The 13,512-nt window shown below is 43.1% G+C and overlaps 5 protein-coding genes and 1 non-coding gene across 12 annotated transcripts in view; 3 read left to right on the top strand and 3 right to left on the bottom strand.

Moving 5' to 3' along the window:
• Nucleotides 1–140: 140 nt before the first annotated feature.
• tRNA:Leu-TAA-2-1 (transfer RNA:Leucine-TAA 2-1) lies at nucleotides 141–224 on the bottom strand. Its single transcript has one exon. It is a non-coding gene; the product is annotated as a tRNA-Leu (tRNA).
• Nucleotides 225–798: 574 nt separating this feature from the next.
• CG13605 (uncharacterized protein) lies at nucleotides 799–3,244 on the top strand. The gene is made up of 3 exons (NM_142957.3): nucleotides 799–2,425; nucleotides 2,640–2,855; nucleotides 2,914–3,244. Exons 1-3 carry the CDS (start codon nucleotides 866–868, stop codon nucleotides 3,145–3,147), a joined length of 2,010 nt encoding a protein of 669 aa, NP_651214.2. The 5' UTR covers nucleotides 799–865; the 3' UTR covers nucleotides 3,148–3,244.
• On the bottom strand, nucleotides 3,178–3,852 carry CG18428 (uncharacterized protein). Of its 2 annotated transcripts, NM_142956.3 has the most exons (2): nucleotides 3,600–3,852; nucleotides 3,178–3,532 (listed from the first exon to the last, which is right to left on the bottom strand). In NM_142956.3, the coding sequence occupies exons 1-2, from the start codon at nucleotides 3,790–3,792 to the stop codon at nucleotides 3,291–3,293; spliced, it is 435 nt and encodes a 144-aa protein (NP_651213.1). In that variant the 5' UTR covers nucleotides 3,793–3,852; the 3' UTR covers nucleotides 3,178–3,290. The 2 variants fall into 2 exon arrangements, with proteins under 2 accessions (NP_651213.1, NP_001287496.1); NM_001300567.2 differs by having other exon boundaries at nucleotides 3,178–3,852.
• A 375-nt stretch (nucleotides 3,853–4,227) lies between these two features.
• Nucleotides 4,228–13,512, top strand: part of eIF4EHP (eukaryotic translation initiation factor 4E homologous protein) — a 45,884-nt gene continuing 36,599 nt past the window's right edge. For 3 of the 4 annotated variants that reach the window (NM_176552.3, NM_001202346.2, NM_001202345.2), the window contains exons 1-2: nucleotides 4,228–4,718; nucleotides 5,904–6,363. In NM_176552.3, coding sequence (NP_788729.1) covers nucleotides 4,681–4,718; nucleotides 5,904–6,363 — 498 coding nt within the window. In that variant the 5' untranslated portion in view covers nucleotides 4,228–4,680. Of the gene's footprint in view, nucleotides 4,719–5,903; nucleotides 6,364–11,141; nucleotides 11,893–13,512 lie in introns of all 4 variants that reach the window. The other variant, NM_001170239.3, reaches the window with a different exon arrangement.
• CG10694 (uncharacterized protein) lies at nucleotides 4,830–5,797 on the bottom strand. The gene has a single exon (NM_142955.3). It carries the CDS (start codon nucleotides 5,737–5,739, stop codon nucleotides 4,867–4,869), a length of 873 nt encoding a protein of 290 aa, NP_651212.1. The 5' UTR covers nucleotides 5,740–5,797; the 3' UTR covers nucleotides 4,830–4,866.
• On the top strand, nucleotides 7,425–11,588 carry Syx1A (Syntaxin 1A). 3 transcript variants are annotated; one of them, NM_001202347.2, is made up of 2 exons: nucleotides 7,425–9,616; nucleotides 11,142–11,588. In NM_001202347.2, the coding sequence occupies exons 1-2, from the start codon at nucleotides 8,745–8,747 to the stop codon at nucleotides 11,158–11,160; spliced, it is 891 nt and encodes a 296-aa protein (NP_001189276.1). In that variant the 5' UTR covers nucleotides 7,425–8,744; the 3' UTR covers nucleotides 11,161–11,588. The 3 variants fall into 3 exon arrangements, with proteins under 3 accessions (NP_001189276.1, NP_001303545.1, NP_524475.1); NM_001316616.1 differs by having other exon boundaries at nucleotides 7,425–11,588; NM_079751.5 differs by lacking the exon at nucleotides 11,142–11,588 and having other exon boundaries at nucleotides 7,425–9,809.

The raw sequence follows: 13,512 nt of genomic DNA, 5'->3' as shown, positions 1-13,512 counted from the left end.
TTGTTCGGTTATCACTGACTCATGTTCAGATGAATTAATTTGTTAATCTAATACTCTCTGCCAGGGAAATTAAATAATTTTCCTCATCTTATTAATGTTATTAAAAGAGTCATTCTAAAAAAAAAAACAAATTTTACTTTTGCCAGGTGTGGGGTTCGAACCCACGCTCTCTCTCGAGAACCAGAGCTTAAATCTGGCGCCTTAGACCGCTCGGCCAACCTGGCTGAGAGAACCTGCTGTCAAAAATTAGCATATATCTTTTGCTCGCCTGATAGAGGGATTTTTGTTTATTAAATTTTTGAAATAATGCATTAAATTATAATTATATTATTTATAATAACACAAGAGCGAATTGTCTTAAAAAATGTAACCACAAAATGACCGATTCAGCACAACTACTGACATGTAGAAATATGTAGGCTATTTAATTGCCATCGACACCAACCAAATTTTTAACCCCTCTCTGAAATACAGGTTACCCCTACCTCCATGAAAAATTTGTGTTAAAAAGTAGCTGAGTTTGTTTTTATAAATCCACAGTCCACACATGTTCCACCCCAAAGTGTGACCGTACATGTCCTATTGTTTTGAAAATTATCTTTGAAGAGTTTGTGGTGTTTTTTCATCTTAAATAAATCTTATCTTATTATAAATAAAAAACGTTATTTTTTTGAATTCAAGATAGTTAGTGTATTGTATATGTGTATTAATAGTGTTTAATTCGGTTTTAACCGCGTTCATTTTAAGCTAGATTTTGGTGTGACCAGCTGACAACGGAGGCAAAATACGGAAGACTTTGTTAGACGTATTGGTGTTCTATGTGAAAAAAGGCCAGCTCCAAGCATTGGAGATTGGATGTGGAACAATGAACAACAGCCCCAAGGATCCCTATCGTGGAGGAGGAGGAGGTTCTGGACCCCAGGATGGCGCTGGATCGACCGGTGTGTCTATCAACATCGAGAGCGACGACAATGACTCGACGACGGCGGAACACGACTACCTGCTGCCTGCCTCCTCATCTTCGGTGACCTCTGGTGGTGGCGTCGGAGGTGGAGGCGTCGTCTCTGGAGGATCGACCAGCACCAGCGTAAACCTGGACCACCAACACGTTCCCACGGCGCGGAGCAGCAGCCTTAGTGGTGGTAATGTCCGTCATGGTAACATTCTATCCACATTTTTGGCCCGTCAGCGCTCGTACACGCCAGCCAGCAACAGCAGTTCCCCGGTGCGGGTGACCACACAGATGAACCGTCGTCTTCAGCAGTCCCGTAGTATGGGCGCCAACACCGGTGGCAGTCTCGAGGAGCCGTCCAGCGCCGGAGCAGCAGGTGGACCAGGAGCATCGCCAGGAACTGCGGCAGGTGTTCGACAAATGGGCTTTTGGCGTGTCAACCTCAACGATGTCTTTTCGCTTTCAACTGCCTCGTCGACAGAGGCGCTCCGATCCTTCATCTCACATTCCAATTTTAGATATCCACCTGCAACCACTGCAGCCCCCGCGGCACCAGGACCTCAGCCAGCCGCCAATCCCGTAGACAACTCGCACATACTGCTCGGCCAGCAGCAACCATCAATGCCTGAGCCAGTCAGCCCTCTGCGATACGGGCGCGTTTCGGCCGTATCTGGAGCCAGTTCAGCTGGAGCTATGGGTAGAAGTATCTCGCTGCGTGAGGGTGAGATGCGACACAATCACAGCCTTAACGGAGGACGGCACAATGCCAGTGCCATAGGACTAAACAGCAATCCGGCGGCCTTCGACGAACGCGAAGCAAATGAGAGCCAAGACCTTGACGAAAGCGATGGCAACGTGGAGAACGGAGGTGGAGGTGGCAATCCACCAGAGCCAGCAGAGAATAATCCAGAGGATGAACATCTCATCTCGGATGACATGGTGGTCCAGATTCTCAGCCATTTTGTGCGATATCTGCCGCTTATCTTTATACTGTTTTTCAAGTTTTTACACGACCACCTGCTGGGCATTGTGGATCTTCTGGTGCTGCAGACTGTGATGTATAATGTTAACCGATCAGTACGCAATCAGGTAGCCCGTCTAGCTCAGAAGAACTACGCCGTGATGGTGCGGGATACTTTCCTCGTTGCCGTGGTGGTTACAGTGCGTCTATTTTTGGCCACTTCGCCGCCAGATCCGTTTGGACTGATTGTGCCGCCTTCCAGAAAATCCGTTTTCATAGAGGTCACAGCGCTGCCTTTTCACACTAGCTCGGAAGGCGACAGCCCCACAACATCGTCCGAACCCATCAAGACCAACATGTACAAAGATACGTACAAATCTCTAAATGTGATCCCACTGGGCATGTTGCTGTACTACATTGCTGTGAGCGATCTCATTATCAAACTGCTGACAATGCTGGTCAAACTTATTATTACCATGCTGCCGCACCACTTGATGAGACTTAAAGTGCGGGTGAGTAATTCCTTTCCACAGGGATCAATGTGCGATAAATTCCCAATGCCAAAGCATAAAATTAACGCTAATGATGAAATCTTAGTTCATGCATTAACAACTCAAAAATATTCATAATTTCAATTTAATTAAGAGCTTACATTATCAAATGGAAAATGGAAAGTCCCATTTGTAATATACATTTCCATTTATATACATTGATTTCGCATTTCAGGCTAGGCTTTATGTGTTGGTGGAGTACATTTCGCAGTTCTACCGGGCAATGACACCCATTACCCAGTGGCTCCTATTTCTATACGAGTCCTACTCCGGCCTGGAGGTGGTTTCCGGAGGACTCTTTTCCGCAATGTACCTGGGTGCCAAGATATTTGAGCTGGTGGAGCGCGGCAAGTCGCTAAAGAAAGCCATTGTGACCTTCAGAAAAAATATTGTATGAATGCCTGAGACTTGATTGTTATGTACACATTTCTAATACACATTTATTCAAGGACTCTGAGCGGCCGCCGACCAAAGACGAGCTGGATGCTGCGGGTGCCCTGTGTCCAATCTGCCATGACGCCTTCAACACACCCACTGTGTTGGAGTGCGGCCACATTTTCTGTGATGAGTGCGTCCAGACCTGGTTCAAGCGCGAACAGACCTGTCCGATGTGCAGGGCGAAGGTTAGCGATGATCCCGCCTGGCAGGACGGCAGCACTACCTTCTTCCATCAGTTGTACTAGCTGCGCCACCAAAGAAATTTCCACGGATTTCGCGTGTACATATAGTCGCTAGCTAGCCCTTTGTTTAATTAAACTGACAGTTATTAATTATTACTACAAGTCATGAAATAGCTTATTATATTTTTGCATTTTTGGTAAATTAGCTATTTGCGACGCTTGGCGGCGTCCAGAGATCTGGCTTCGTAGAACTCTCCATCACCGCGGGTGGCCTTCTTGTTGATCTCCAGGTGGCGCTCTTTGGTCACAATCTCTTCCAGCACCTCACTGTCGCCTTTGATGAGCCGGACGCGACCCGTCACCGGGTCCACCTCTTTGCGGATCTGGCTCTGACGGCGCTGGTATTCCTCTGGAGTTTCCGGGGCATGTGATTTGCTATTCATCAGTGCTTGGGTTTTGGGGTGGGTTTAGAGTGTTCAGCAATAATAAATATATACAGGGGGGCTCTTACGGACCTATTGGTATGGCAAAGTCATCCTCCTCCTCCTGGTTGACCCTTTCAGGCTGTATTGGTGTTGGTGAAGCTATCGGCGGAGATTCTTCCTTTTTTCGGTTGTGTTTCTTGGATTTCTTTGACTTGTGCTTTTCCTTGTGTTCCCTGCGCTTCTCCTTATGCTTTTTCTTTGATTTTTTCTCACTTTTTCCCATTATGCGGCTTGCAGGTGAACGTAAACAAACTGATTTTTGAAGAATGACAGCAAAAATTCGATACTCTGATACCCTGTAACCAAATGTGGGGTATGTTGTGTCAGCGGTGTTGCTGCATTCTTAAAAAATATTTTGGAATATATGTTTACTATTTATGTAATTATTCATTTTATTATTGATTACATTATAAAGTAAATTTTTATAATTATTGGAGTTGAAATAAATGTTGGTATTTGAGTCACTTAATTTCCCTAACAAACAACGGAAATTAATCAATTTAACTCGAGTTGAAAAATTAATGAAATTAATGAAACATATATACCCACTTCAGTAGGGTATGTAACTGCACTACGTGCAGTGCTGGCCAATGTCAAAATTCTTCTTCGACCTACAGCACTGGTCGATTTTGACAGCGCCGCGTGGAATGTGGATAGCAAGTGGAACTTAATCGGACGCATGTTGTGTTGTGTACAAAAAGAAACGTCAAACTAAAGTCGAGCGAACCAAAACTAAACGGCCAAAAAATAAGCAAACCCACTGATAACCGGAAAGGATAAGGCACAGGAAATACGATTGTTTACCAGAGAGAGCGGCGGACCCGTAGCGAACCGCTCCCCGAAAAAGCGGCTGCCCCAAAAAATCGCCCATAAGAGAATCCACCAAAAACCCATTTGCCCACACACACACACACACACAACACACACACGCGCAGCCAAGGAGCAAAAGAAGAATTGCGCCAGAAGAAGCAGCAGCATAAAGAATCTAGTAGTGCAAACACCCGGATCCACAGGTACTCGTTCCAGAGGTTGGAACAGCGCCACAGGAACAGCCAAGCAGTCAGCAGGAGAGCACCAGTATCAGCTACCAGTCAGCATCATAATTGCCAGGATGAGCATGGAGAAAGTAGCCAACAAGCAGTACGAGACGTAAGTGGAGCACCTCCGCCACCCACGCGCACCGCCTGCCACACACAACCACAATCCCAGCCAGCAACAAAACTGGGCCAGCACCATCTTTACTTGGAAAATTGTTAGGTTATGTTCTGGGTGCATTTACGTGCTCCGAATCGCTTTATTAGTCTCGATCCTCTTCTGACTGGCGTATTAGTACCTCTGCGGCCAGCTGCTCGTCCTTGTCGCAGGCCAGATAGGCCTGAACGGCCATCACACGTTCGAAACCCAGTGCCTCCAAACGCCCTACGGCGGCGGTTTCTTCGGCGGTTAAAGTAATCTGTAAATGTTCAATCTCGTTCGGGGTGCGACTTGCGCCGCCTGAAATCATGTTCATTAACTCCTCCTGGTTACGCTGAAAGACTTCGAAGGTAGCCGGATCGGTTTCAGCCAGTCTGTTCATTAGTCTGTGTATTAGTTCTGGATTCTGATTAATCATCTCACGCATCCGTGTAATGTTAAGATCTGCCATTAATTGCTGCAATTGATCACTTGTCTGTACGCTCGGGATTGCAGCTAATCCCTGCTCTGAAACAACCTCCTGAGGAATCCCATTAATCAAATACTCTATAGCCCTTTCCGGATGATTAAAGCTCGCCCGGAGGGCTGAGCGTACCTCCTCTTCGCCATATCCCATTGACATGAGATCGCTCACCCACTGATCATTGGGAGCTAGTGAAGGCACCACATCCTCTGTGCGCAAAACATTTGGGCCAGCGGCCAACGGTGGTGTCGGGGCAACCTTCTCCTCTGGCGAGCTCTTATCAACCTTCTTCTTACCCATCAACACAATGATCTTGTCCTCGGCTATACGATATTCACTGAGGGGCATGGCATCCTCCATAATGCGGCCACTGTATATCAGCTGAAGGTTCTCCGCGGGCATGGCGACTTCGGGTAAATTGCCCAATTTCTGCTTCAGAGCCCTCACCTCCTGCGATTCGTTCATCTCCAAAGTGATGGTGCGTTGGTCCAGCATGCGTATAGACAGCTTCATCGTTTTTGTTTTGTTAAACTTAATTTGGCTGCGAGAATTTGTGATAGTTATGTGAAAGTGCGGCGGTTGTGTCATTTGGTGAACCAAATGTCAAATTTGATCTACATACAGCCTTTGACATACTAATCAAAATCTATTTTGTGTGTCATGTACTCGCGTTACAGGAAAAACTGGCCAGATATTGTCGACAGCGACGACAGCGATGTGGATAATCAGATAGATGTGGACAACCTGCCACCACTGGAGGTGGGTCCCGGCGAGAACCGGCTGCAGCACACATACTGCCTCTGGTTCTCTCGCAAGGAGACGCAGCGCGCGGCCGCCGACTACAGCAAGTCGCTGCACATGGTCGGCCGGTGCGCCAGCGTGCAGCAGTGGTGGTCGCTCTACTCGCACCTCATCCGGCCCACCGCCCTGAAGCCCTACCGGGAGCTCCTCCTCTTCAAGCAGGGCATCATACCGATGTGGGAGGACCCGGCGAACAGCAAGGGCGGCCAGTGGTTGATACGACTACGCAAGAACAAGGTCGACCGGGCCTGGGAGAACGTTTGTATGGCGATGCTCGGGGAGCAGTTCCTCGTCGGCGACGAGATATGCGGAGTCGTGCTACAGACGAAATATCCGGTGAGTTCCAAAGATCCTATATAATGTCTTATTTGGGGAAACCATGCCAGAATACCTTTCTTAAAAATCGGTATTTTTAGAACCCATAAATATAGCAAACAATAGTAAATATCCTTTACAGGTATATTCTAAACAGATGGCTTAAACTATTTACTTTTCTTACTCGATTAAATCAAATTCGTTAGAAAATTTAATTGTAATAATTTCCTTCCAAGTTTCTATGTGAATTAGCATGTAATTTTCGTAACTTTAAATTTCTAATTGAACGAAGTGAATTTTTAAATATTGCTCCAATAGGACCAGTGTTGGGCAACGTTTCGTAACAGTTCACTACCCTTGGTGTTACTTAATTTTTATATTTATTTATAAATGCCGAGCATATATATTATTGCATTTTGCGGCCTATTCCCCAGTTCCTTTTCAGCTCGCGATTCGCTTTAACAAAAGTGCCGGTCGCGATTCATTCATGAAAATTCTCGCGCATGACGTATCTCAGTGCGAATGGGATCCACAAACAAACCCGTGCTGATTGTTGTTGCTGTTGTGTGGGACTGACGTAATGGAACTTATGTGGCGGCATTTTTAGCACATTTCAATACGCGTTTTGCAAAAGTGAAAAGACGAAAATGCCGGGCAAAAGGGAAAACAGAAACCACTTGCAGTTTGTTTTTTTTTTAACAATCAAACGTATAAGGCTTGCACAATAAAGTCTTGATTACATCAGCAAAATATTATCTTTTCCACGCTTAGCTTTTAAAATGAAGATGAGCAGATATCAATTAAATTATATAAAGAGAAATATCCTGTTCTATAAATAATATAAAATACCAAAATTTATAATATACCAGGAAGAGATTGCAGGAGCTCCAGCTCTTTCTCTTAAGATCCACATCCAAATACATCCACATAATCACTTGATTCGCGAATCATCGAAATTGTGAGAATTGGTTGGTGTCCCCGCTTAGTCCTGTTTTTAGTCTGGTATTTTTAGCTACTCAATGTAGTTATTTAATAGGAAATCATTGCGAACCGGAAGGTATATTCTGGTAGTGACGGCACGGTCACACTCGAAAATTGTTTGCCCGCGCGAGGTGCTGTGTTTCGTTTCGGCTCGCATCGAAATCACACAAAAAAAAACTCTTGGCCGCCGGGAAAATCGCGAAACAATATTTGGTTTTTTGTGAAAAAAATCAAAAAAATATTGTCAACACATTTGCCTCAGATAAATACAAAGAAATGTGCATGTGAAACGATTGGTGACAACAACAAATCGTGGAACCCAGACAACCAGTGTGCGAGAGCGTGATAGGTGGTCGTGCGTCCCTCTCAAACACACACCCTGAATCGGCGCCGACGACGCGTACGCAACAAACGAAAATAAAACGCAAGCGAAAAGGAGAGAGAAAGAACAAATAACGCCCACCGTAACACCCCCCGCGAATAAGAAGAAGCAAAGTAGATAAAGCAGAGAAAGACGAAGAAGCAGCAGCAAAAGCAGACGGCAGAATTGGAGCTTTGCGCAGAAATCGATTTTTTGCCCATTTTAAGAGATTTTCGGTAGCCTCTCCCACTGCCGAAAATCGTTTATTGCCACTGCTGCGTGCGTGTTTGTGTATGTGTGTGCGTGTGCCAGTGCGAAAGTGAAACAAACAAATTCGCCGAGTAAAAGATTAATATTATATGGTACCAGTGTGAGTCACAAATAACAAGAGAGAAAAAAACAGAAAAAAGAAAAATTAATTCAGCAGCAGCTTTAGCTTTTTAGCTGCTGGCATTGAAGAGGTGCTCTGCCGCAGTCGACGTCTCTGCCGCCGCCCGCAACACGAGCTCTCTTTGCCTCTCTCTCCGTCTCTCTTGTGAGCGAAATAACACCACACCAAACGACACACACACGAAAAAAGCATAATAATATTAACCAAAACGCCAGCCAAAGTGCCAGTTAAGTTATAATTATACACTAAAAGTAAACCGAGCAAAGAGAGAGCTGCCAGCCAAAAGCGGAAAATCAATAAAAGGTCTCTCGCAAAAGTGGAAAAACGTGCAAACAAGTTAAAAGCAAGGCTGCAAAAAAAGAAAAAGGAAAAACTCCGCGCGCGTTTACACGTGTGGTTTATGTGTGTGTGCGTGTTTAACGTTTAACTGCTAATCGCAAAAACGCAATCTGCGAAGACCGCGTAACAAAGGCTTACGTAAAGCTTGGCCAAGGGAAAGAGCCAAATAACAACGAAGCATAAAAAACAATATTTAAAAAAATCCAACAAATTTTGAAAACTGCACCGTAAACAAGGATAGTCCCAGAAATTCGAAACTCCCCAATTATCAAATCGAGAATAATCTTCTCGCACACCCTTCAAAAACCAGGATAATACCCCGACACAAAGATGACTAAAGACAGATTAGCCGCTCTCCATGCCGCCCAATCCGATGACGAGGAGGAGACGGAGGTGGCCGTCAATGTGGATGGCCATGATTCCTACATGGACGACTTCTTCGCCCAGGTGGAGGAGATCCGCGGGATGATCGACAAGGTGCAGGATAACGTCGAGGAGGTAAAGAAGAAGCACTCGGCCATCCTGTCCGCCCCACAAACGGACGAGAAGACCAAGCAAGAGCTGGAGGATCTGATGGCCGACATCAAGAAGAATGCCAATCGCGTTCGCGGCAAGCTCAAGGGCATCGAGCAGAACATCGAGCAGGAAGAGCAGCAGAATAAGTCGTCGGCGGATCTGAGAATTCGGAAGACGCAGCACTCGACGTTGTCACGGAAATTCGTCGAAGTGATGACCGAGTACAATCGCACGCAGACCGACTACCGAGAGCGCTGCAAGGGAAGGATACAGCGTCAACTGGAGATTACCGGACGACCGACCAACGACGATGAGCTGGAGAAGATGCTGGAGGAGGGCAACTCGTCTGTGTTCACGCAGGGCATCATCATGGAGACGCAGCAGGCCAAACAGACGCTGGCGGACATTGAGGCCCGCCACCAGGACATCATGAAGCTGGAGACATCGATCAAGGAGCTGCACGACATGTTCATGGACATGGCCATGCTGGTGGAGTCGCAGGGCGAGATGATCGATCGCATTGAGTACCATGTGGAGCACGCTATGGACTATGTGCAGACGGCAACTCAGGACACCAAGAAGGCGCTCAAGTACCAGAGTAAAGCCCGACGAAAGAAGATCATGATACTGATCTGCCTCACTGTGCTGGGCATCTTAGCGGCCTCATATGTTAGCAGTTATTTCATGTAAATCTCGAATGCAATTACTTACACGCCACATTCACTCCACACACACACCTCTCCACACACACACACATTATATATCTCATCCAGACCCGATCTATATACATAGGATGTTGCGCAACCCACCCAGAGAAATTGCAGAAGACAAAATCGAAACTTAAACTGTAAGAGACCGCAACCAGTGAACCCCCGATACAAAAAAAAAAAAGAAATGCACACGAAATTAGGGCTCGATTACACCAATTATAGCTATTATAATATATAGAGAAATCATGTATGGTTAGTAAGCAAGAGTCTCAAGTCCCCAGAGTCTATCCCAAAAACACATGAAACTCAAGTTATAGCTACCAGAATCTTTAGTACTTGTAAACAAATTGCTAATTGAAAATTTATAAAACCAATACGAAGAGAGTTGAAACACAAAAACTACAAGACACGTAATTGCAAACAAAGAAAACATGAAATTTTATTGATTATTGTTATAATGCGAAGCAAAAAAAAAAAACGAGAATTGTAATAAAAAGAAAGGAACAACACTACTCCACTCAAAACACACACAAAACACACTCATTGCAAATGCTTTGCAGGGAAAAGTGAAAGAAAATCTTGTTGATTTCCTCGTCGTTTTTCCGACTTTGAAAATGCATTTAGTTTTTGTTCGTTTAGCTAGTTTAGTTCTCCTGTTGAAAACTCACACAAAAGTAGCCTCATCACTCACACACTCACAACACCGATGAAGAAGAGAAAGATGCAACAAATCTCTAGTTCACTTTTGAATATTTATGATAAAAAGATTGTTTATTATGCGATATAATAACTATATTGACTATTTACTATAATGCTATTTACTTAACATGTTCATATTTATTGAATGCATATGAAATATATAAATTATACAAACACAGCGCATATATATATATACAAATATAAACCTAGATAAATAGCTAACTCGGACATTCTCAATGGAGATGATAATGCGAAACGAAAACATGAGAAGTTGAGGAAGTTGATGATGGAATGCCGATTTTAAAGGGGTAAACAATTCAATCACACTCACATATATAGACAGCTTCAAATTAATCGGCAAACAGTTAAATTTAAAGTTGATTATTCAGTTTTTTTCTTTGTTTTGTTGCGCAAACAATTGAACAAGTTTTTGCGTTTGTTGTTTAATCTACCGGAAAAACTAGTTTCCTTTTGTTGATTTCCGTTTTTTGTAATCGCCAGAAAAGTTAACAGAAATTAATGGATTTCGGTTTCAGCTATGATTTCATTTCTCACACTCACACCGCACCGCACACACACAGTTTGTAATACTTTTTCTTTCTAATTAACCTAATTTATTTTTCCTTTCTTTCCTCCCACCGATCCACATCTGAAAAACTAACAATCGGAATGCAAATTCAAAACTATACTACTCATACATAACATCTGGCATGCGGCTGTAAAATCCAATTTAACAAATAAAATCAAACCAATCAACTCAACTTTTTCTGCACTCACAATGAAAAACGAACAAATCATATAGAATCCAAGCATCCAAGTAGCATGCTCATCAAGGCCTATAATCTGCATTATCTACACACGTTTTGTAGTACAATTCGGAAAATGCAAAATCATTATAGTTACTAATAACAATAAACGCAATGTGTATGAGTTTTTGACAATTATTGTGATTAAGATACACGAAGAAATGCTTTCGCTTCTAAGTAGGAAATGCAAATTTGTTAATGCACCAAACGAACTGGTCACGCGAATTGGTCGATTTCTGTTTTGATCACACGAAATTACCAACTGCAAATGTCAGACCTGCATTACATGCACGTTTATTTCTTATTCAATTCGTTAATTCACCTTTTGATCTTTTGAACGAGCAACGAATAAATGGGAAAATGAAAACCCAAAACTGCAACTACAACAGCAATAGCGCAAATCAGCACGTTTTCACCACAAAAACAAGAGCAACAACAACTGCAAAAAAAAAAAAAAAACACCCAAGTTAACCGAACGCGTTCAGTGAAAAGAAAATCAAAAGAAATATTACTACTTCGTATTATGTCAATCAATCAAACTGCGATTTAATTTTAACCACATAAAAATGCAATCTAAAGGCCCGACAAATTCGAAAAATGATTAAAAATAAACGAAAAACGCGACTCCGCCCTGCCACGCCCTTACGTTCATTGGAAGTTCCAGTCCGGGTTCCAGTGTTCCAGCGCTCCTGACCCGCAGCTTCCAGCGCGAAAAACAGCTGCATTGCTCCATTCCCACACGCTGAGGTGAGTAATACGCTATAATTATTCAACATTTAGCATTCTTTTTATCGGCAATTCCCGCAATTACTCTCTCTACGTTTACGTTTTCCCTCGCGGCGACCATTGAAAAATCGCCGAAGGTCGCGTTTCCATGTCCTTTAAAGTCCCCATCGCCACCCTCCGCCCCTTTTTGAAACACCCACCCGCCCCCTTGAAGTTCCGCCCATTTTCTATTAATGAATTCGTGCCCTTTGTTTGTTGCGACATTTCGAGTTTTGAAGAGTGCGAAACAGAGGGAGCGATAAAGACTCAGCCAAACAAGATCGTGGCAAACGAAAGAAGCAAAACAAAAAAGAAACTAATTTGTTATCGCTAGGGTACGTGGGGCATATTGGGCTGCCGCAGCTCCAAGTGAACATTTTTGTTTTATAACTTTATAAGCTTCCATAGAAACTACTCTATATAAAGTATCTTGTAGTCAGGCCTATTTGCTAGTCTTTCTACATATGTTGTGCTCCATTTGTTCTAATCATCGTCGCTTTCATTTCTATTTGTCACTCGGCTCTTTTCATCTTGCTGTCATTAAAAAAAATACTATCTAATTAATAGACAGTCTCTTTAACTAAATGGGATATGGACAATTGACGAGATAGTGAATATTTATAGCGCAATAATTGTATAAAAAGTTCTCTTTCTCGTTAATTATATTGTGAGACTATTAAACAACTACATAGTTGAACGTAAAATCGAGTGAATGCACTGGTTGTGGCATCGATTATGAATGCTATAGAAAACTTGTATCAAATGTCTCACTCGAATATTTTTTGCAGCCTAGTCATACAAATGAATTCAAACCAAGTTATGGCACTTATTTTCTCACTTTTCGCTTTTATTTGTTACTTATAACAAAAGCATCTTGGCGTTGATGATCTCATACAGCATTTATCGAGTCATTTGTTGCTTTTTTTTTTTTTTTTTTGGGTTGAAAGCCCAGTTTTGTGTATGTTTTTAAAGCTCATTTTAAAGTAAGAACCTATTAATTTTTCTACATCCCAAAACTATATAGTATTTTAGTAGTCCGCATTCGTGCATCTTTTGTTTGGCTTATTTATAAACGATGACCCTAGAAAGAGCACGATATCGTGCCAGTTGCGTGTTTAATTTGAAGGCATTATCCATCTGTGAAAGTTTCATTTAATATGGCCCGTTTATCATGTATCATTTCATTTCATTTAGTTTTCCCCATCACTTCCTGTCAGCGATTCTGAACGAGCTGAACGAATATCGCTGTATCGCCGCCCCTCTAATGTGAGTCGAACATGCAGAGAGTTCGCGCCTCCCCCGATTCGAAATGTAGGCTTTGAATTGAGTCATCGTTGTCACCCAGCGACCTTACGCTTTTGTTCCCTACCTTCAACCAGCCGAGTGCCTCACTAATTTATCATAGGCGATGTACTGAAAGAAAAAACAACGTCGTCTTCCATTATAAAGTTAATTTACTATGAAGATCCTGAGTCATATATCCGGATTTTGTGACTTAATGGTGCAGAAGTTTCATTCCAAAGCGCTTACGTATGTAAAAAAAAATCGTTTCAACCAAATACTTTATATTTACTTATTCTACAAGTTTGCACCCACACTTGA

This window comes from Drosophila melanogaster, chromosome 3R (assembly GCF_000001215.4).
Source record: "Drosophila melanogaster chromosome 3R".
Taxonomy (NCBI): domain Eukaryota; kingdom Metazoa; phylum Arthropoda; class Insecta; order Diptera; family Drosophilidae; genus Drosophila; species Drosophila melanogaster.
Note: the sequence above shows the minus strand (reverse complement) of the source record. Positions and strands in the feature narration are given on the sequence as shown.